At 50.5% G+C, this 22,088-nt stretch overlaps 2 protein-coding genes across 2 annotated transcripts in view; both read right to left on the bottom strand.

Annotated features, from left to right (window-relative positions):
* Positions 1-22,088, bottom strand: part of LOC112259691 (gastrula zinc finger protein XlCGF57.1) — a 1,127,091-nt gene that overhangs the window by 1,025,547 nt on the left and 79,456 nt on the right. The window lies entirely within an intron of this gene.
* Positions 1-22,088, bottom strand: part of exoc6b (exocyst complex component 6B) — a 168,564-nt gene that overhangs the window by 118,967 nt on the left and 27,509 nt on the right. The window contains 2 exon segments of the mRNA XM_042329384.1: positions 12,413-12,595; positions 19,104-19,308. Of these exon segments, the coding sequence (XP_042185318.1) occupies positions 12,413-12,595; positions 19,104-19,308 (388 nt within the window).

The following is a 22,088-nucleotide window of genomic DNA, read 5'->3' as shown; positions in this document are numbered from 1 at the left end:
TCCCTCCCCGTCTCTCTCTCTCTCTCTCCAACCCCGTCTCTCTCTCTCTCTCCCTCCCCGTCTCTCTCTCTCTCTCTCTCTCCCCCCGTGTCTCTCTCTCTCTCTCTCTCTCCCTCCCCGTCTCTCTCTCTGTCTCCCTCCCCGTCTCTCTCTCTCTCTCTCCCCTCCCCGTCTCTCTCTGTCTCCCTCCCTCCCCGTCTCTCTCTCTCTCCCTCCCCGTCTCTCTCTCTCTCTCTCTCCCTCCCCCCCGTCTCTCTCTCTCTCTCTCCCTCCCCGTCTCTCTCTCTCTCTCTCTCCCTCCCCGTCTCTCTCTCTCTCTCTCCCTCCCCGTCTCTCTCTCTCTCTCTCTCTCTCCCTCCGTCTCTCTCTCTCTCTCCGTCTCTCTCTCTCCCTCCGTCTCTCTCTCTCTCTCCCGTCTCCGTCTCTCTCTCTCTCTCTCCCTCCGTCTCTCTCTCTCTCTCCCCCCCCCCGTCTCTCTCTCTCTCTCAACCCCGTCTCTCTCTCTCTCTCCCTCCCCGTCTCTCTCTCTCTCTCTCCCTCCCCGTCTCTCTCTCTCTCTCCCTCCCCGTCTCTCTCTCTCTCTCCCTCCCCGTCTCTCTCTCTCTCTCCCTCCCCGTCTCTCTCTCTCTCTCCCTCCCCGTCTCTCTCTCCCTCCCCGTCTCTCTCTCCCTCCCCGTCTCTCCCTCTCTCTCCCCCCCGTCTCCCGTCTCTCTCTCTCTCCCTCCCCGTCTCTCTCTCTCTCTCCCCCCCGTCTCTCTCTCTCTCTCCCTCCCCGTCTCTCTCTCTCTCTCCCTCTCCCTCTCTCTCCCTCTCCCTCTCTCTCTCTCTCTCCCTCCCAGTCCCTCTCTCTCTCTCTCTCTCCCTCCCCGTCTCTCTCTCTCTCTCCCTCCCCGTCTCTCTCCCCGTCTCCCCAGTCTCTCTCTCTCCTCTCTCTCCCCCCCCGTCTCTCTCTCTCTCTCCCTCCCCGTCTCTCTCTCTCTCTCCCTCCCCGTCTCTCTCTCTCTCTCCCTCCCCGTCTCTCTCTCTCTCCCTCCCCGTCTCTCTCTCTCTCCCCCCCGTCTCTCTCTCTCTCCCTCCCTCCCCGTCTCTCTCTCTCTCTCTCCCTCCCCGTCTCTCTCTCTCTCTCCCTCCCCGTCTCTCTCTCTCTCTCCTCCCCGTCTCTCTCTCTCTCCCTCCCCGTCTCTCTCTCTCTCCCTCCCCGTCTCTCTCTCTCTCCCTCCCCGTCTCTCTCTCTCTCCCTCCCCGTCTCTCTCTCTCTCCCCGTCCCCCCTCTCTCTCTCTCTCCCTCCCCCTCTCTCTCTCTCTCCCTCCCCCCTCCCCGTCTCTCTCTCTCTCCCTCCCCCTCTCTCTCTCTCTCCCTCCCCGTCTCTCTCTCTCTCTCCCCCGTCTCTCTCTCTCTCCCCGTCTCTCTCTCTCTCCCTCCCCCCTCTCTCTCTCTCTCCCTCCCCCCGTCTCTCTCTCTCTCTCTCCCGTCTCTCTCTCTCTCCCTCTCCCGTCTCTCTCTCTCTCCCCCCCGTCTCTCTCTCTCTCTCCCCCCTCCCAGTCTCTCTCTCTCTCTCCCTCCCCGTCTCTCTCTCTCTCCCTCCCCCCCGTCTCTCTCTCTCTCCCTCCCCTCTCTCTCTCTCTCTCCCTCCCCCGTCTCTCTCTCTCTCCCTCCCCGTCTCTCTCTCTCCCTCCCCCAGTCTCTCTCTCCCTCCCCGTCTCTCTCTCCCTCCCCGTCTCTCTCTCCCTCTCCCCGTCTCTCTCTCCCCTCCCCGTCTCTCTCCCTCCCCGTCTCTCTCTCCCTCCCCCGTCTCTCTCTCCCTCCCCGTCTCTCTCTCCCTCCCCGTCTCTCTCTCCCTCCCCTCTCTCCTCTCCCTCCCCAGTCTCTCTCCCTCTCCCTCCCCGTCCCGTCTCTCCCCTCTCCTCTCCCTCCCCGTCTCCCTCCCCCCGTCTCTCTCCCCTCTCTCTCCCCGTCTCTCCCTCCCTCCCCCCTCTCTCTCCCCGTCTCTCCCTCCCCCCTCTCCCTCCCCGTCTCTCCGTCTCTCTCCCTCTCCCCGTCTCTCTCTCTCTCCCTCCCCGTCTCTCTCTCTCTCCCTCCCCGTCTCTCTCTCTCTCTCCCCGTCTCTCTCTCTCCCCTCCCCGTCTCTCTCTCTCTCCCTCCCCCCGTCTCTCTCTCTCTCCCTCCCCGTCTCTCTCTCTCTCCCTCCCCGTCTCTCTCTCTCTCCCCTCCCCGTCTCTCTCTCCCTCCCCGTCTCTCTCTCCCTCCCCGTCTCTCTCTCCCTCCCCGTCTCTCTCTCCCTCCCCGTCTCTCTCTCCCCAGTCCCCGTCTCTCTCCCTCCCCCCAGTCTCTCTCCCTCCCCGTCTCTCTCCCTCCCCGTCTCTCTCCCTCCCCGTCTCTCTCTCCCTCCCCGTCTCCCTCTCCCTCCCCCCGTCTCTCTCTCCCTCCCCGTCTCTCTCTCCCTCCCCTCTCTCTCTCCCTCTCCCTCCCCGTCTCTCTCTCCCCTCTCCCTCCCCCGTCTCTCCCCCTCTCCGTCTCCCTCCCCGTCTCTCCCCCTCTCTCTCCCCCCAGTCTCTCCCTCCCCCTCTCTCTCCCCGTCTCTCCCTCCCCCCCTCTCTCCCTCCCCTCTCTCTCTCCGTCTCTCTCCCTCTCCCCGTCTCTCTCTCCCCCTCCCAGTCTCCCTCTCCCTCCCAGTCTCCCTCTCCCTCCCAGTCTCCCTCTCCCTCCCAGTCTCCCTCTCCCTCCCAGTCTCCCTCTCCCTCCCAGTCTCCCTCTCCCTCCCAGTCTCCCTCTCCCTCCCCGTCTCTCTCCCCCTCCCCGTCTCTCCCCCTCTCTCTCCCCGTCTCTCCCCCTCTCTCTCCCCGTCTCTCCCTCTCCCTCCCTCCGTCTCTCTCCCTCCCCCCGTCTCTCTCCCCTCCCCGTCTCTCTCCCTCCCAGTCTCTCTCTCCCTCCCAGTCTCTCTCTCCCTCCCCGTCTCTCTCTCCCTCCCCGTCTCTCCTCCCCGTCTCTCTCCCTCCCCGTCTCTCTCCCTCCCCGTCTCTCTCCCTCCCCGTCTCTCTCTCCCTCCCCGTCTCTCTCTCCCTCCCCGTCTCTCTCTCCCTCCCCGTCTCTCTCTCCCTCCCCGTCTCTCTCTCCCTCCCCGTCTCTCTCTCCCTCCCCGTCTCTCTCTCCCTCCCCGTCTCTCTCTCCCTCCCCGTCTCTCTCTCCCTCCCCGTCTCTCTCCTCTAATGAGAACACTTCAATGACCCGCCACACCTGTTTTGAGCCTCACATCTTTTGCCAAATTATTATTTATTTTTTAATTAAAAAGGGGGGGCTTCCCTGTTTTTCATGTTATTTTGGCATTAATACGAGTCACATATCAGTTTGTAAAAAAAATATACATATATCATTAATTAATAAAGCCGCATACAAACATTTGAGGAAGGCAGCTCCCAAATGCAGGTGTTTCAGCCCAGCTCAGTGCTTTCTGTGCTGGCGGGGCTAGCCAGCAGAAAATATGGAGCGTTGCACCGTGATTGGCTCTGTGTTCTGTCACTCATAGGGATACTACGTCACCACCACCAAGTCTAAGGGTAGAGCTAAAGAATTCAAGCCCCCTGGATGCTGCCAAGAAGCGTCAAGGTCATTGACGACGACAGAGAAAATAATGTCAAATCACATTATATTTGATTGGACTGATCATGTCAACATCATACTTTGAAAATCTTAGCTAGCAGCCATAATCATGAATCAAGTCGACAATCTACTGGCAAATAATTTTTATTCATATGAAGATAAATAATGAAGAGAAATTATAGATAAAACGTATTGATCATTGGACAAACATTACATTGGACAAACATGAAAAATCGCAAATTCAACAATGAGTGGTTTGGAAGGAATGGGTGACAGTGGCTAACTGCAAACATTGTAACTGGGAAGTCGGGAACGAGCTCAGACTGAGAAAATACATTGTGAACGGTCATCCAACTCGGAATTGTAAATCCGGCCTCAGTCTTTCTTCGATGACAAAAGGACCGCCGAGCCACTTCCTGTTCAAGTGACAACACAACAAGGTGAGTCCAGAAATGTCTTGTATGTAACTGCATAAATGATGTAATATGCCAGGGAAATATGTATACTGTAGCTAATAAAGTAATACGAAGTGTATGATGTGTAGTAAGCTGTTAGTAGCCCATGTGCCTCACCCTGATAATTTGGTCTATTTTCACCTCTTAAATTTCACCTACTGTTCTGACTTGGTGGTGCACATGTAGCCTATAACCTGTTTTAGAGAAATGTAATTATTGAATATTGTAAGAGCTTTCATTGTCTCCTTATATGCCCCCTTTATTCATCTTACGGTTCTGACTTGGTGTACAGGGAGAACACTAAGAACGGCCCATGTTCTGAATTCTGTCACTGTACATTTCAAAAGTGTTGAAGAAATAGTTATATTGACAACATCCCTCCTAGCTCGCTCATTAATGTCAATCTAAATTACGGATTGTCTCTTATCCGCTTGTCGTCCCCTTATGCCATAGTTTGTACATCTCAGTTGTCAGTAGAAACCACATTTGCTTAAGCAAGTCAGCCATATCAGCTATTATTTCTAAAAAGGCAGTAATTGAGGCTGAATGAACTGTTTCCCTGTCAGACAAGGCTCTGCTGATAGCCAGGTGTAGCAGTGGTAAGGTGTTGGGACAGCTTTATGTAGGCACTAACAGTTTGTGGGCACCGTTTGTCACCGTTATACTGCAATTCATGTATTGTGTTGTGGCTTTGCTGTGAACTTGTGTACCTTAGACTTGCGATCTGAAAATACGTTTAAAAATGGTTAAAATTACGATTAAAATTGTTAAAATTACGAGCGTTGTTGGTTAAGCCACAGAAAAAGGGAGCAACCTTCCCACTAGCCATGATTGGCTGAGATAATGAGTGGGCTGGACATTCCGAGAGAGGAGTATGGATTGGTCTGCCATAGAAGCTCGTCAGTCTGTGTTGGTAATCCTGTCAAACTCAGCTTTTTATTAAATGTATTTTGTAGTGGAGCTGCATAAGTGTTGCTCTCCACTTTCTGCGGGGGGATCACATTTTGAAATCAGTGGAATTAAAGTATGATAGCTACAGAAAACACCTGTCTCCCCGAGTTACATCTTCAAATCGAGGGGCAAATGTGGCATGGCATTCCTGACAGGGAGACGCGTCAATGCACGATGCTGTATACAGCTAGATTGTCTAGCGTCAGCTAGCTACATTTTCACATTTTGACAGAAAGTGTTATCATTTCAAGCTAAAGCGAACTGTTAACTAGCTAGCTAATGTTAGCTGGCTGGCTCCCTAGCTGATGTTATTATTTGTTTCCCAGAGCCGTTTGCTTTTCTAGTTAGAGCCTAATGTTGGCTAGCTAACATTGGACATGGTTGGTTAGCTCCCAGCACTGTGGCATTGTTGGCACTGTTTATTGTTTAACTAGCTAACGTTGGCTGGCTGGCTCGTTAGCTAACGTGACGTGTGTGCAACACCTGTTTGACGTGTGAGAGAGAGGGATATAGAAGACAGGAAGTGAAGAAATGGGTCTGAACACAATAATGGAGGGATGGAGGGAGGAAATGTTCTAGAGAGAGATCTGGGAAGAATGAGAAACAGGGTTGGAAATGATACAGACAGCGAGGAGGAGTGGAAGGAGATAAAAGGAGACAAAAGGAGACAAGACATGTCTGTCAGTCAGGGGAGGGGAGGTAGTAGGAAAAATACAGCAAGTCAATGCAACTTAAGCAAGTCAACATCTAACATTAAAGAAGTCTTGAGGTATTGCTCGCTGTGGTAGAGTACCTTATGTTAAGCTGTAGACCACACTATCTACCAAGAGAGTTCCCATCTGTATTATAGTTAGCTGTCTATTTACCACCACAAAGCGAAGCTGTCACTAAGACTGCTCTCAACCAACGCTATAAGGCCATAAACAAAGAAGAAAATGCTCACCCAGAAGCAGCGCTCCTAGTGTCCGGGGACTTTAATGCAGGCAACTTAAATCAGTTTAACCAAATTTTTTCCAGCATGTCACATGTGCAACCAGAGAAGGAAAATAATCCTAGACCACCTTTACTCCACACAAAGCTCTCCCTCGCCCTCCATTTGGCAAATCTGACCATAAAATCTATCCTCCAGATTCTGTCTGGGGAAAAAAAAAACTAAAGCAGGAAGTACCAGTGGTACAATACGGAAGTGGTCAGATGACGCAGACGCTACGGGACTGTTTTTCTATGACTATGTTCCCAGGATTCATCCAATGGCATTGAGGAGTACATCACATCAGTCATCGGCTTCATCAATAAGTGCATCGACGACGCCGTCCCCACAGTGACCGTACGTACATACCCCAACCAGAAGCCATTGTCACGCCCTGACCGTAGAGAGCTTTATATGTCTCTATGTTGGTTTGGTCAGGGTGTGATTTGGGTGGGCATTCTATGTCCCTTTTTCTATGATCTGTATTTCTGTGTGTACGTACATATCCCAACCAGAAAATTACAGGCAACATCTTCGAGCTAAAGAGCCTTCAAGGAGCGGAAGACTATATAAAAGAAATCCCGCTATGCCCTCAGACAAACGATCAAACAAGCAAAGCGTCAATACAGGACTAAGATTGAATCGTACAACACCAGCTCGGATGCTTGTCGGATGTGGCAGGGCTTGAAAACTATTACAGACTACAAAGGGAAACTCAGACGCAAGGTGCCCAGTGACGCGAGCCTACCAGACGAGCTAAATGCCTTTTATGCTTGCTTCGAGGCAAGCAACATTGAAGTATGCACGAGAGCACCAGCTGTTCTGGATGACTAACGCTCTCGGTAGCCAATGTGAACAAAATCTTTAAAACAGGTCAACATTCACAAAGCCGCTGGGCCAGATGGATTACCAGGACGTGTACTCAAAGCATGCACGGACCAACTGTCAAGTGTCTTCACTGACATTTTCAACCTCTCCCTGACCGAGTCTGTAATACCTACATGTTTTAAGCAGACCACCATAGTCCCTGTGCCCAAGGAAGCAAAGGTAACCTGCCTAAATGATTACCGCCCCGTGGCACTCACGTTGGTAGCCATGGAGTGCTTTGAAAGGCTGGTCATGGCTCACATCAACAGCATCCTCTGGGACACCCGAGACCCACTCCAATTCGCATTCCGCCCCAACAGATCCACAGATGACGCAATCTCAAGCGCACTCCACACAGCCCTTTCTCAACTGGACAAAAGGAACAAGTGAGAAAGGGCGTTCAACAACAGTCCCCACAAAGCTCATCACTAAAGCTAAGAACTCTGGGACTAAACACCTCCCTCTTCAACTGAATCCTGGACTTCCTGACGGGATGCCCCCAGGTGGTAAGGGTATGCAACAACACATCTGCCACGCTGATCCTTAACACCGGGGTCCCTCATGGGTGTGTACTTAGTCCCCTCCTGTATTCCCTGTTCACCCACGACTGCGTGGCCAAAAATGACTCCAACACCATCATTAAGTTTGCTGAGGACACAACAGTGGTATCACTGACAACGATAAGACAGCTTATAGGGAGGAGGTCAGAGATAACCTCTACCTCAATGTGAGCAAGACAAAGGAGCTGATCGTGAACTACAGGAAAAGGAGGGCCGAACAGGCCCCCATTAACCCCGACTGGACTGAAGTGGAGCGGGTCGAGAGTTTCAAGTTCCTTGGTGTCCACATCACCTACTAACCATCACGGTCCAAACACACCAGGGCAGTAGTGAAAAGGGCACGACAGAATCCTATTCCCCTTCAAAAGACTGAAAATATTTGGAATTTGGCCCCCAGATCCTCAAAAGTTTCTACAGCTGCACCATCGAGAGCATCCTGACTGGTTGCATCACCGCCGCCTGGTATGGCAACTGCTCGGCATCGCGCGAACGGGCCAGTACATCACTGGGGCCAAGCTACCTGCCATCCAGGACCTACACAATAGGCAGTGTCAGAGGAAAGCTGATAAAATTGTCAGAGACTCCAGTCACCCAAGTTATAGACTCTTTCTGCTACCACACGGCAAGCAGTACCGGAGCGCCAAGTCAAGGAACAAAAGGTTCCTTACCAGCTTCTACCCTAAAGCCATTAAGACTGCTTAACAATTAATACTCACTGTTTAGTATCTATGCTGAGTCACTTCACCCCCACCTACATGTACAAATTACCTAACCGGTACGCTGGCTCGGTACCCCCTGTATATAGCCTCCACGCTGACTCGGTACCCCCTGTATATAGCCTCCACGCTGACTCGGTACCCCCTGTATATAGCCTCCACGCTGACTCTGTACCCCCTGTATATAGCCTCCACGCTGACTCTGTACCCCCTGTATATAGCCTCCACGCTGACTCTGTACCCCCTGTATATAGCCTCCACGCTGACTCTGTACCGTAATACCCTGTATATAGCCTCCACGCTGACTCTGTACCGTAATACCCTGTATATAGCCTCCACGCTGACTCTGTACCGTAATACCCTGTATATAGCCTCCACGCTGACTCTGTACCGTAATACCCTGTATATAGCCTCCACGCTGACTCTGTACCGTAATACCCTGTATATAGCCTCCACGCTGACTCTGTACCGTAATACCCTGTATATAGCCTCCACGCTGACTCTGTACCGTAATACCCTGTATATAGCCTCCACGCTGACTCTGTACCGTAATACCCTGTATATAGCCTCCACGCTGACTCTGTACCGTAATACCCTGTATATAGCCTCCACGCTGACTCTGTACCGTAATACCCTGTATATAGCCTCCACGCTGACTCTGTACCGTAATACCCTGTATATAGCCTCCACGCTGACTCTGTACCGTAATACCCTGTATATAGCCTCCAAACTCTGTAAATACAAATAGCCTCACATTGACTCTGTTACCCCCTGTATATAGCCTCCACATTGACTCTGTACAATACCCTGTATATAGCCTCCACATTGACTCTATACCGTAATACCCTGTATATAGCCTCCACATTGACTCTGTACCGGTACCCCCTGTATATAGCCTCCACATTGACTCTGTACCGTAACACCCTGTATATAGCCTCCACATTGACTCTGTACCGTAATACCCTGTATATAGCCTCCACGCTGACTCGGTGAGTAAAGAATTTCACGGTAAAGTCTACACTTATTCAGCGCATGTGACAAAATGAAGTTTGATTTTTGATTGGAGGAAAAATACAGCAGGTACAATACAACTTGACCATTTGACCCTCTCTAGCGGGTAGAAGGGTTGGCTGGGTCACTACACTGGTGGCATTGGGGCCGCTTTTGTTTAAGACAGCTGATGTTTCTGGACAATCGCACAGACAGACAGACCCCATCCTGCCTATAGCTCTGTGGAATACCGTTTCTTAGCTGTTAAAAAGCAAGTTGGAAGACAATACCAGGCTTTCATGTACTGACCTAGGAACACCACCAGCCTAGAACAGCACCGCCTTGGGACAGGAGGGGAAAAACACACAATAAGAAAAACAGGGGGGGGTTGAGTCATATAACAACCCCAGGGAAAGGGTCAATGGTCAGTCAAGGCTAGGGCAGAGGTTGGTTGGGAGTATGGGAAATAACAGGGGTTAAGAACAGGGCGGCACAGGGAGCTAAGAACAGGGGTTAAGAACAGGGGTTAAGAACAGGGGTTAAGAACAGGGGTTAAGAACAGGGGGTTAAGAACAGGGGTTAAGAACAGGGCGACACAGGGGTTAAGAACAGAACAGGGGGGAGTTAAGAACAGGGGGTTAAGAACAGGGCGACACGGGGTTAAGAACAGGGGTTAAGAACAGGGGTTAAGAACAGGGCGAACAGGGGTTAAGAACAGGGGGTTAAGAACAGGGGTTAAGAACACGGGGTTAAGAACAGGGGGTTAAGAACAGGGCGACACGGGGGTTAAGAACAGGGGGTTAAGAACACGGGGGTTAAGAACAGGGGTTAAGAACGGGGGGGGGTTAAGAACAGGGCGACACGGGGGTTAAGAACAGGGCGAAACGGGGGTTAAGAACAGGGCGGGGGTTAAGAACAGGGCGACACGGGGGTTAAGAACAGGGCGACACGGGGGGTTAAGAACAGGGCGACACGGGGGTTAAGAACAGGGCGACACGGGGGTTAAGAACAGGGCGAAACGGGGGTTACGGGGGTTAAGAACAGGGCGACACGGGGGTTAAGAACAGGGCGACACGGGGGTTAAGAACAGGGTGACACGGGGGTTAAGAACAGGGTGAAACGGGGGTTAAGAACAGGGCGACACGGGGGGGGGTTAAGAACAGGGCGACACGGGGGTTAAGAACAGGGTGAAACGGGGGGTTAAGAAGGTAGTGACTCGGGTCATGCCTTTGTTTGAAAGGTTGTAAAAAAGGGTGGCCTAGGACTGGAAGGAGATCACAGAAGAGGTGTCACCCTGCCCTTCTATCCTCTCCCTCCCTCCGTAGTCTCTTTCCCTAGCCTTGACTGAGCCCTTACCTTTTGTTCTCCCTCCCTCCACTTTCTCTTTCCCTAGCCTTGACTGAGCCCTTACCCTTTTGTTCTTCCTCGGTCTCAAACTTTATGTACTCTTCCTGCCTTACCCTAGGCCAACTTCTCAGCCTGGCACAGGAAGAGGTTTTCTGCCTACCTCTGCCATCTCTCCTTCTGGCTCGTACCAACAGGTTCCGAGCAGGCTTCTACCCCCCCAAACCATAATGGGTAACCATTAATCTTAATGAATGGTTACCCAGACTAGCTTCACTAGCCCTATCTGTACACGACGTAGAGGGCTGTACGGTAAACCGAAGCATTTGTACTTTTCAATACTAGTCTAATAAAAGCATCAACTGGCACACACCCAGATAAAATGATTTCGTGTAGAGGTGCTAACAGTAGCAGTAGCAGTAGCAGTGGCAGTAGCAGTGGCAGTGGCAGTGGCAGTGGCAGTGACAGTGACAGTGACAGTGACAGTAGCAGTAGCAGTAACAGTAGCAGTAGCAGTAACAGTAGCAGTAACAGTAACAGTAACAGTAGCAGTAGCAGTAGCAGTAGCAGTAACAGTAGCAGTAACAGTAACAGTAACAGTAGCAGTAACAGTAGCAGTAGCAGTAGCAGTAGCAGTAACAGTGAATATTGTAAGCTGTGAAATCACCGTTTCATATTGATCAGCAGTAACATTGATCACCGTTTCATATCGTAGAACAGTAGCAGTCATATTGATCAGTAGCGTTTCAGTAACAGTAACAGTGATAACAGTAGCAGTAACAGTTAACAGTCAGTAACAGTGATCACAGTAGCAGTTCAGTAGCAGTGATCAGTAACAGTTTCATATAACAGTGATCAGCAGTAACAGTGAATTTGTATGTGAAATCACCGTTTCACATCGTATTGATCACCGTTTCACATCGTATTGATCACCGTTTCATATCGTATTGATCACCGTTTCACATTGATCACCGTTTCATATTGATCACCGTTTCATATTGATCACCGTTTCATATTGATCACCGTTTCATTTCATATTGATCACCGTTTCATATTGATCACCGTTTCATATTGATCACCGTTTCATATCGTATTGATCACCGTTTCACATCGTATTGATCACCGTTTCATCGTATCGTATTGATCACCGTTTCACATTGATCACCGTTTCACATTGATCACCGTTTCATCGTATTGATCACCGTTTCATATTGATCACCGTTTCATATTGATCACCGTTTCATATCGTATTGATCACCGTTTCACATCGTATTGATCACCGTTTCATATTGATCACCGTTTCATATCGTATTGATCACTGTTTCATATCGTATTGATCACCGTTTCATATCGTATTGATCACCGTTTCATATCGTATTGATCACCGTTTCATATCGTATTGATCACCGTTTCATATCGTATTGATCACCGTTTCATATCGTATTGATCACCGTTTCATATCGTATTGATCACCGTTTCGTATCATATTGATCACCGTTTCGTATTGATCACTGTTTCATATTGTATTTTATTGTCGTGCTACTGTGATCAGGGCCCTTCTGAATGAGATCCTGGTTTTCGCCTGAAGAAAAAAAAATCACTCTCACACACTAAGGCACACAAACAAATCCCCCCCCGAGACACAATCCCCCCGAGACACAATCCCCCCGAGACACAAAGACACAATTCCCCCCCGAGACACAATCCCCCCGGAGACACGCAGACAAACAATTCCCCCACAGAGACACGCACACAAACAATTCCCCACTCCACCCCCCAGAGACACACACAAACAATTCCCCACCCACCCCCAGAGACACACACAAACAATTCCCCAACTCCACCCCCCAGAGACACACACAAACAATTCCCCCAGAGACACACACAAACAATCCCCCCAAGAGAAACTCAAACAATCCCCCACTCCCCCAGAGACACGCACACAAACCCCAAACAAGTACCTCATCTTCATCCTCCTCATCCTCTACATCCAGTACTCCAGAGTCTTGTTCAGACATTGGGCTGCTGCCCTGTCCGTCAATGTCAGTCCCCACCCCTAGTCCCGCCTCCTTCCTCAGCCGTCGACCAACCGCAGCTCTCTGTTGGAGTGACACAGCGCTGTCCAGAGAGCGCTGGACCTGGGCCTGGTAAACACACACACACACACACACACACACACACACACACACACACACACACACACAAATGTACATGAAACACACACACACACACCACACACACCACACACACATACCAATCTTCAAGAGACAAAACTGTTGACAGATTGCATCACCCTCTCTTCCATTTCTCCTCAAAACAAAGCACCACCCTACACTCTTCCCAATACTCCAATCGTCCTCTTTCCATTCACCCCCCCCCCTCTTCAATTCCAATAGTTCTCTTTATACAGACCAAGGTTCAGCTGATCCTTAGAGAAGGAACAGAGAATGGAGAGGGGTAGAAAGCTCTGAATAGATTGGAGAAATGTACAGCTAAACAGAGGAAGAATGCGCGCACTTTGTTTTAAGAAGCTCCTATGGCGTAGCCTGTGTCATGGTCTACGTCAAGGCTTTTTGTCAACGCTAGAAGTTCGTTAATTAAAGTAACTTCAATTGACTGTGAGTGTCAACAAGGGTGTTCCCATGGTTACTCCGTCTCTTTATCTCTCTCTCTCTCAGTGGCCCTCGCTCGCACAGAACCAAGTCATTAAGCCCTGTCAAGTGGTTAAATAGGTAGGAACCTTTTGTTTGGTTCGTCTTTGTTTCCTAGAAGGACCGAGTTCGGCGTTGCACTTCAACCTAACCTCAAGTGTGTGGATGTGCGTCAGAGAACGTTCGACAAGCGCCAGCTGCAGGTCAAACCTTTCTGTGGTCGGAAACTTAATGATATGTTGTTGGAGAACAGAACTAGAGTCCCCCTAGCTGGTTTCTGACTAGAGGTCGACCGATTAAATCGGAATGGCCGATTAATTCGGGCCGATTTCAAGTTTTCATAACAATCCAAAAATCGATAATTTTGGATGCCAATTTTAGTTTTTTTTATTTGTTACATCTTTATTTAACGAGGCAATTCAGTTAAGAACACATTCTTATTTACAATGACTGCCTACGAACAGGGGGTTAGCTGCCTCGTTCAAGGGCAGAACGACAGATTAGTACCTTGTCAGCAATGTTGCAACGGTTAACTAGTCCAACGCTCGAACCACCTGCGTCACGAGGAGCCTGCCTGTTACGTGAATGCAGTGAGAAGCCAAGGTAAGTTGCTAGCTAGCATTAAACTTAATCAATCATAATCACTAGTTATAACACATGGCTAATGATATTACTAGTTTATCTAGCGTGTCCTGCGTTGCATATAATCGATGCGGTGCGCATTCACGAAAAAGGACCGTCGTTGCTCCAACGTGAACCTAACCATAAACACCAATGCCTTTCTTAAAATCAATACACAGAAGTATATATTTTTAAACCTGCCTATTTAGTTAAAAGAAATCCAGGTTAGCAGGCAATAATAACCAGGTGAAATTGTGTCACTTCTCTTGCGTTCATTGCACGCAGAGTCAGGGTATATGCAACTGTTTGGGCCGCCTGGCTCATTGCGAACTAATTTGCCAGAATTTTACCGTAATTATGACTTAACATTGAAGGTTGTACAATGTAACAGGAATATTTAGACTAATGGATGCCACCCGTTAGATAAAATACGGAACGGATCCGTATTTCACTGAAAGAATAAACGTTTTGTTTTCGAGATGATAGTTTCCGGATGCGACCATATTAATGACCTACGGCTCGTATTTCTGTGTGTTATTATGTTAGAATTAAGTCTATGATTTGATAGAGCAGTCTGACAGTGAAGGTAGGCACCAGCAGGCTCATAAGCATTCATTCAAACAGCACTTTCGTGCGTTTTGCCAGCAGCTCTGCTGTTTACAACTTCAAGCCAATCAACTCCCAAGATTAGGCTGGTGTACCGATGTGATGTGAAATGGCTAGCTAGTTAGCGGGGTGCTATATGTTGTTGGAGAACAGAGAACTAGAGTCTCCTAGCTGGTTACTGATGAGACAAAGGCAGGGGGAGGAGACAAAGGCAGACAAAGGCAGGGGACAAAGGCAGGAGACAAAGGCAGGGGAGGAGACAAAGGCAGGGGGAGGAGACAAGGATGAATGAGTAAAAGTGGGACACCTGTCTGTCTTTTCTGAAAGGGTATTATTTGTCAAATAAGGAGCTTTGAGACACAAGACACTCATCACACAGTGTATGTGTGTGGTAACTATATACAGGTCATCAACCTTGATCCACTTCATAGACAGAGAAATGCGGTTCCCATTAGTGTGTGTGTGTGTGTGTGTGTGTGTGTCTGAAAATTCACCAGTGGAACTGAACTTTCTCCTACTGAACTTAGAGGAAAAAATAACGAACAGAGAGAGAGAGAACCGAGAGAGAGAGAGAACCGAGAGAGAGAGAGAACCGAGAGAGAGAGAACCGAAAGAGAACCGAGAGAGAGAACCGAGAGAGAACCGAAAGAGAACCGAGAGAACCGAGAGAGAGAACCGAGACCGAGAGAGAGAGAGACCGAGAGAGAGAGAACCGAGAGAGAGAGAACCGAGAGAGAGAGAACCGAGAGAGAGAGAACCGAGAGAGAGAGAACCGAGAGAGAGAGAACCGAGAGAGAGAACCGAGAGAACCGAGAGAGAACCGAGAGAGAGAGAACCGAGAGAGAAGAACCGAGAGAGAGAGAACCGAGAGAGAGAGAGAACCGAGAGAGAGAGAACCGAGAGAGAGAGAACCGAGAGAGAGAGAACCGAGAGAGAGAGAACCGAGAGAGAACCGAGAGAGAGACAGAATGAAGAGATTAATATAGAATGAAAGACAGACAGTCACTGCATGACAGAGAGATGAAATTGGAGGAGAGGAGGAGAGGAGGAGAGGAGGAGACCTTCCAGGAGAAGGACAAGGAGACGACAGAACTGATGAAGACAAGCAAAACAACAAAAAAGAGGAATTAAGAGCAAGTGAGTGAACGGAAAAGACGTGCGCATAATTTGGACATCCAGTTCGATCCCCCTCCTCCCTCTGAACCCCCGCCCATCCTCCACCCTTCTCTCCTCCTAGCAGACAATAGCCCCATTATGAGAATAATGGACGCTACTATTTATTTTCAGAGGCTACGTTCCAAATGACACCTTACATCCTATTTAGTGCACTACTTTTAGACCAGGGCTGGCACCCTATTCCCTATGTAGTACACTACTTTAGACCGGGGCTGGCACCCTATTCCCTATATAGTGCACTACTTTAGACCAGGGATGGCACCCTATTCCCTATTTAGTGCACTACTTTAGACCAGGGCCCTATGGGGTAGTTAGAGGAATTAAAACAATTACAGAAAATCAGAGTCAGTCCATCCATCCCTGTGTGTGTGTGTGTAGTGTGTGTGTGTGTAGTGTGTGTATGAACAAGCTACTGCTATTAGTGGTCTGGTATGATGGGGAAGTGAGGGACTGACAGGAGAGCAGACAGATGGTGAAGGAATGGAGACGTAGAGGAGAAAAGAAAAGGAAGAAAGGAGAATAGCTCCAGAGAAAAGGGAGAGCGTAGTCCCAGACGCCAGAGAAAAGAGAGAGCGTAGTCCAGAGAAAAGGGAGAGCGTAGTCCCAGACGCCAGAGAAAAGGAGAGAGCGTAGTCCAGAGTAAAGGGAGAGCGTAGCCCAGAGTAAAGGGAGAGCGTAGCCCAGAGTAAAGGGAGAGCGTAGCCCAGAGTAAAGGGAGAGCGTAGCCCAGAGTAAAGGGAGAGCGTAGCCCAGAGTAAAGGGAGAGCGTAGCCCAGAGTAAAGGGAGAGCGTAGCCCAGAGTAAAGGGAGAGCGTAGCCCAGAGTAAAGGGAGAGCGTAGCCCAGAGTAAAGGGAGAGCGTAGCCCAGAGTAAAGGGAGAGCGTAGCCCAGAGTAAAGGGAGAGCGTAGCCCAGAGTAAAGGGAGAGCGTAGCCCAGAGTAAAGGGAGAGCGTAGCCCAGAGTAAAGGGAGAGCGTAGCCCAGAGTAAAGGGAGAGCGTAGCCCAGAGTAAAGGGAGAGCGTAGCCCAGAGTAAAGGGAGAGCGTAGCCCAGAGTAAAGGGAGAGCGTAGCCCAGAGTAAAGGGAGAGCGTAGCCCAGAGTAAAGGGAGAGCGTAGCCCAGAGTAAAGGGAGAGTGTAGCCCAGAGTAAAGGGAGAGTGTAGTCCAGAGTAAAGGGAGAGTGTAGTCCAGAGTAAAGGGAGAGTGTAGTCCAGAGTAAAGGGAGAGTGTAGTCCCAGACAGAGTAAAGGGAGAGTGTAGTCCAGAGTAAAGGGAGAGTGTAGTCCAGAGTAAAGGGAGAGTGTAGTCCAGAGTAAAGGGAGAGTGTAGTCCAGAGTAAAGGGAGAGTGTAGTCCAGAGTAAAGGGAGAGTGTAGTCCCAGACAGAGTAAAGGGAGAGTGTAGTCCCAGACAGAGTAAAGGGAGAGTGTAGTCCCAGACAGAGTAAAGGGAGAGTGTAGTCCCAGACATATGGAATCAAGCAGTTCTATTTGAACCATTCTGAGGTTACTAGAGTTTAACTGTTGGTCTCCAACCACAGCCAAGATTCCACTACAGTTACAAGTCCATCCCAAATGGCACCCTATTCCCTATATAGTGCACTACTTTAGACCAGAACTGGTACCCTATTCCCTATACAGTGCACTACTATAGACCAGGACTGGCATCCTATTCCCTATATAGTGCACTACTTTAGACCAGGACTGGCACCCTATTCCCTATATAGTGCACTACTTTAGACCAGGATTGGCACCCTATTCCCATATAGTGCACTACTTTAGACCAGGGCTGGCACCCTATTCCCAGATATAGTGCACTACTTTAGACCAGGGCTGGCACCAGTTCTATTCCCATTCATGAGTGTTACTACTTTAACCAGGGCTGGCACCCATTCCCTATATAGTGCACTACTTTAGACCAGGATTGACACCCTATTCCCTATATAGTGCACTACTTTAGACCAGGGCTGGCACCCTATTCCCTATATAGTGCACTACTTTAAACCAGGGCTGGCACCTATTCCCTACATAGTGCACTACTTTAGACCAGGGCTGGCACCCTATTCCCTACATAGTGCACTACTTTAGACCAGGGCTGGCACCCTATTCCCTATATAGTGCACTACTATAGACCAGGACTGGCATCCTATTCCCTATATAGTGCACTACTTTAGACCAGGGCTGGCACCCTATTCCCTATATAGTGCACTACTTTAGACCAGGATTGGCACCCTATTCCCTATATAGTGCACTACTTTAGACCAGGGCTGGCACCCTATTCCCTATATAGTGCACTACTTTAGACCAGGGCTGGCACCCTATTCCCTACATAGTGCACTACTTTAGACCAGGGCTGGCACCCTATTCCCTACATAGTGCACTACTTTAGACCAGGGCTGGCACCCTATTCCCTATATAGTGCACTACTTTAGACCAGGGCTGGCACCCTATTCCCTATATAGTGCACTACTTTAGACCAGGGCTGGTACCCTATTCCCTATATAGTGCACTACTTTAGACCAGGACCCTATATAGTGCACTACTTTAGACCAGGGCTGGCACCCTATTCCCTATGTAGTGCACTACTTTAGACCAGGGCTGGCACCCTATTCCCTATGTAGTGCACTACTTTATACCAGGACTGAAACCCTATTCCCTATATAGTGCACTACTTTAGACCATATCCCAATGGGTTAGTGTGTGTGTTGAACAGAGTCTCTAGTGGTTCAGGATGTGTGTGTTGAACAGGGTCTCTAGTGGTTCAGGATGTGTGTGTTAAACAGGGTCTCTAGTGGTTCAGGATGTGTGTGTTGAACAGGGTTAGTCTAAGGCTACTTCCTAGTTTTAGTACAATTAATGCTGCAGCAATTTCTACCGTTAGTCCTCTCCTGACACCTAGAGGATGAGAGGGGAATTGCACCAGAGAATACCTGAATGGTGCTGTGGACACGTATGTAGGATCCCTCTGTCTGCCTTTCCCCACTCTTCTCAACCTTTACCTCCCTCTGCAACAACCTTTCACCCATAACGTGGTCCACAAACACACAATCTCTACCAGTGACAGCACAGCTAAAAACACACACACAACTGTCGCCCGTGTGTGTGTGTGTGTGTGTGTGTGTGTGTGTGTGTGTGGTTGGCTGGGCTATACAGGAATCCTTGTTTTAGAGCCTTTTTATCAGGACAATATGTTGAGAGAAGAACAACACTAGTTCACTAACCGCCCTCCTCTTTACTTTGTCTCTGTTAATCAGATGCAGGTGTAGTCTTTACCAAGCCATTTCTGGAGAGACATACACACTGCAGGAGACACTAACACTTCTATCAACACATACTGTCCTTCTGTTCCCCAAGGCCAAGGGGGTGATTGAGAGAGAGAGGGGGGGATCGAGAGAGAGAGGGGGGGAGAGAGAGAGGGGTGATCGAGAGAGAGAGGGGGTGATCGAGAGAGAGAGGGGGAGATCGAGAGAGAGAGGGGGAGATCGAGAGAGAGAGGGGGAGATCGAGAGAGAGAGGGAGAGATCGAGAGAGAGAGGGAGAGATCGAGAGAGAGAGGGGGAGATCGAGAGAGAGAGGGAGAGAGAAAGAACAGAAGTCACACCTGTTTCATAGCGGTCTCTCCTATCTTGTCGCTGTGTTTCCGAATAGACTCCAGGAAGTCTTTGAGTTGAGACATGGCCGTGTCTCTGATGAGGGTCCTCAGTCTGGGGATATTGTCAGACATGATGGAACAGAACCTGTACTGGCCCGCTCTGGGGAGACACGTCTGTTCCAGCTGCTCCAGAGTCCGCAGGGCTGGGTAGTACCTACAAACACACACAGGATTAACAGAACCTGTACTGGCCCGCTCTGAGGAGACACGTCTGTTCCAGCTCCTCCAAGGTCCGCAACACTAGGGAGTACTTTAAGGAACAGAAGGGTTAATACACACACCAACTGAAACTACTCCAACAGCCTAAAAACCTAAAGAGGGACGTCCCGGCAGTGAAGAAACGGATTCAAAAACACCATCCCCGCCGCGAGGTAGCTTGGGCCCCGTCTATGAAGTAGCTTGGGCCCAGTCTATGAAGTAGCTTGGGCCCAGTCTATGAGGTAGCTTGGGCCCCGTCTATGAGGTAGCTTGGGCCCCGTCTATGAGGTAGCTTGGGCCCCGTCTATGAGGTAGCTTGGGCCCCGTCTATGAGGTAGCTTGGGCCCCGTCTATGAGGTAGCTTGGGCCCCGTCTATGAGGTAGCTTGGGCCCCGAGGTAGCTTGGGCCCATCTATGAGGTAGCTTGGGCCCCGTCTATGAGGTAGCTTGGGCCCCGTCTATGAGGTAGCTTGGGCCCCGTCTAGAGGTAGCTTGGGCCCCGTCTATGAGGTAGCTTGGGCCCCGTCTATGAGGTAGCTTGGGCCCCGTCTATGAGGCTTGGGCCCCGTCTAGAGGTACCTTGGGACCCGTCTATGAGGTAGCTTGGGACCCGTCTATGAGGTAGCTTGGGACCCGTCTATGAGGTAGCTTGGGACCCGTCTATGAGGTAGCTTGGGACCCGCCTATGAGGTAGCTTGGGCCCCGCCTATGACGTAGCTTGGGCCCTGCCGTGAGGTAGCTTGGGCCCTGCTGTGAGGTAGCTTTGGCCCTGTCTATGAAGTAGCTTGGGCCCTGCTGTGAGGTAGCTTGGGCCCTGTCGATGAAGTAGCTTGGGCCCTGCCGTGAGGTAGCTTGGGACCTGTCTATGAAGTAGCTTGGGCCCTATCTATGAAGTAGCTTGGGCCCTGCCGTGAGGTAGCTTGGGACCTGTCTATGGGCCCTGTCTATGAAGTAGCTTGGGCCCTGCCGTGAGGTAGCTTGGGCCCTGTCTATGAAGTAGCTTGGGCCCTGCCGTGAGGTAGCTTGGGCCCTGTCTATGAAGTAGCTTGGGCCCTGCCGTGAGGTAGCTTGGGCCCTGTCTATGAAGTAGCTTGGGCCCTGTCTATGAAGTAGCTTGGGCCCTGCCGTGAGGTAGCTTGGGCCCTGTCTATGAAGTAGCTTGGGCCCTGCCGTGAGGTAGCTTGGGCCCCGTCTATGAAGAAGAAGACGAAGGCAGGGAGTCTAACGCTCTAGAATAACAGCAGAAAAAATCTAGAATCCTGTCACTGGGAAAGCATTGAGACACAGAGGTATTGCACAACATTCAATTCCTCACACACTGACACGACACACAGTGTGTGTTGGCTGACCTCTCCACTCCCCCTGTGCTGTGGGCCAAACGGCAGGATGGAGAGAAGGAGAAAAGAAACGACACAAACAAACAACAATTTATGACCCACAAGGCACATCAACAGGTCAGCCTTAGGCCAGAGAGAGAGAGAGGGGGAGACCTACCCTAGAGAGAGAGGAGGGGGGAGACCTACCCTAGAGAGAGAGAGAGAGAGGGGAGACCTACCCTAGAGAGAGACCTACCCTAGAGAGAGAGAGGAGAGAGACCTACCCTAGAGAGAGAGACCTACCCTAGAGAGAGAGAGACCTACCCTAGAGAGAGAGAGACCTACCCTAGAGAGAGAGAGACCTACCCTAGAGAGAGAGAGACCTACCCTAGAGAGAGAGAGACCTACCCTAGAGAGAGAGAGACCTACCCTAGAGAGAGAGAGGGGAGACCTACCCTAGAGAGAGAGAGGGGAGACCTACCCTAGAGAGAGAGGGGAGACCTACCCTAGAGAGAGAGACCTACCCTAGAGAGAGAGAGGGGGAGACCTACCCTAGAGAGAGAGAGGGGGAGACCTACCCTAGAGAGAGAGAGGGGGAGACCTACCCTAGAGAGAGAGAGGGGGGGAGACCTACCCTAGAGAGAGAGAGGGGGAGACCTACCCTAGAGAGAGAGGGGGAGACCTACCCTAGAGAGAGAGAGGGGAGACCTACCCTAGAGAGAGAGGGGGGAGACCTACCCTAGAGAGAGAGAGGGGGAGACCTACCCTAGAGAGAGAGGGGGATGGGGAGACCTACCCTAGAGAGAGGAGGGGTAGACCTACCCTAGAGAGAGGGGGATGGGGAGACCTACCCTAGAGAAAGAGGGGTAAAGAGGGGGGGATGGGGAGACCTACCCTAAAGAGAGAGAGGGGGGGGAAGACCTACCCTAGAGAGAGAGGGGTAAAGAGAGAGATGGGGAAGACCTACCCTAGAGAGAGAGGGGGATGGGGAGACCTATCCTAGAGAAAGAGGGGTAAAGAGAGGGGGTAAAGACCTACCCTAGAGAGAGGGGGGATGGGGGAGACCTATCCTAGAGAAAGAGGGGGGTAAAGAGAGAGAGGGTATGGGGAGACCTACCCTAGAGAAAGAGGAGGGGTAAAGAGAGAGAGGGTATGGGGAGACCCTACCCTAGAGAAAGAGGAGGGGTAAAGAGAGAGAGGGTATGGGGAGACCTACCCTAGAGAAAGAGGAGGGGTAAAGAGAGAGAGGGTATGGGGGAGACCTACCCTAGAGAAAGAGGAGGGGTAAAGAGAGAGAGGGGGGGATGGGGGAGACCTATCCTAGAGAAAGAGGGGTAAAGAGAGAGAGGGCATGGGGGAAGACCTACCCTAGAGAAAGAGGAGGGGTAAAGAGAGAGAGGGTATGGGGAGACCTACCCTA

Source organism: Oncorhynchus tshawytscha, linkage group LG10, assembly GCF_018296145.1.
Source record: "Oncorhynchus tshawytscha isolate Ot180627B linkage group LG10, Otsh_v2.0, whole genome shotgun sequence".
NCBI classification, from domain to species: Eukaryota; Metazoa; Chordata; class Actinopteri; order Salmoniformes; family Salmonidae; genus Oncorhynchus; species Oncorhynchus tshawytscha.
The sequence above is the reverse complement of the archived record's forward strand: the minus strand, read 5'-3'. Positions and strand labels throughout refer to the sequence as shown.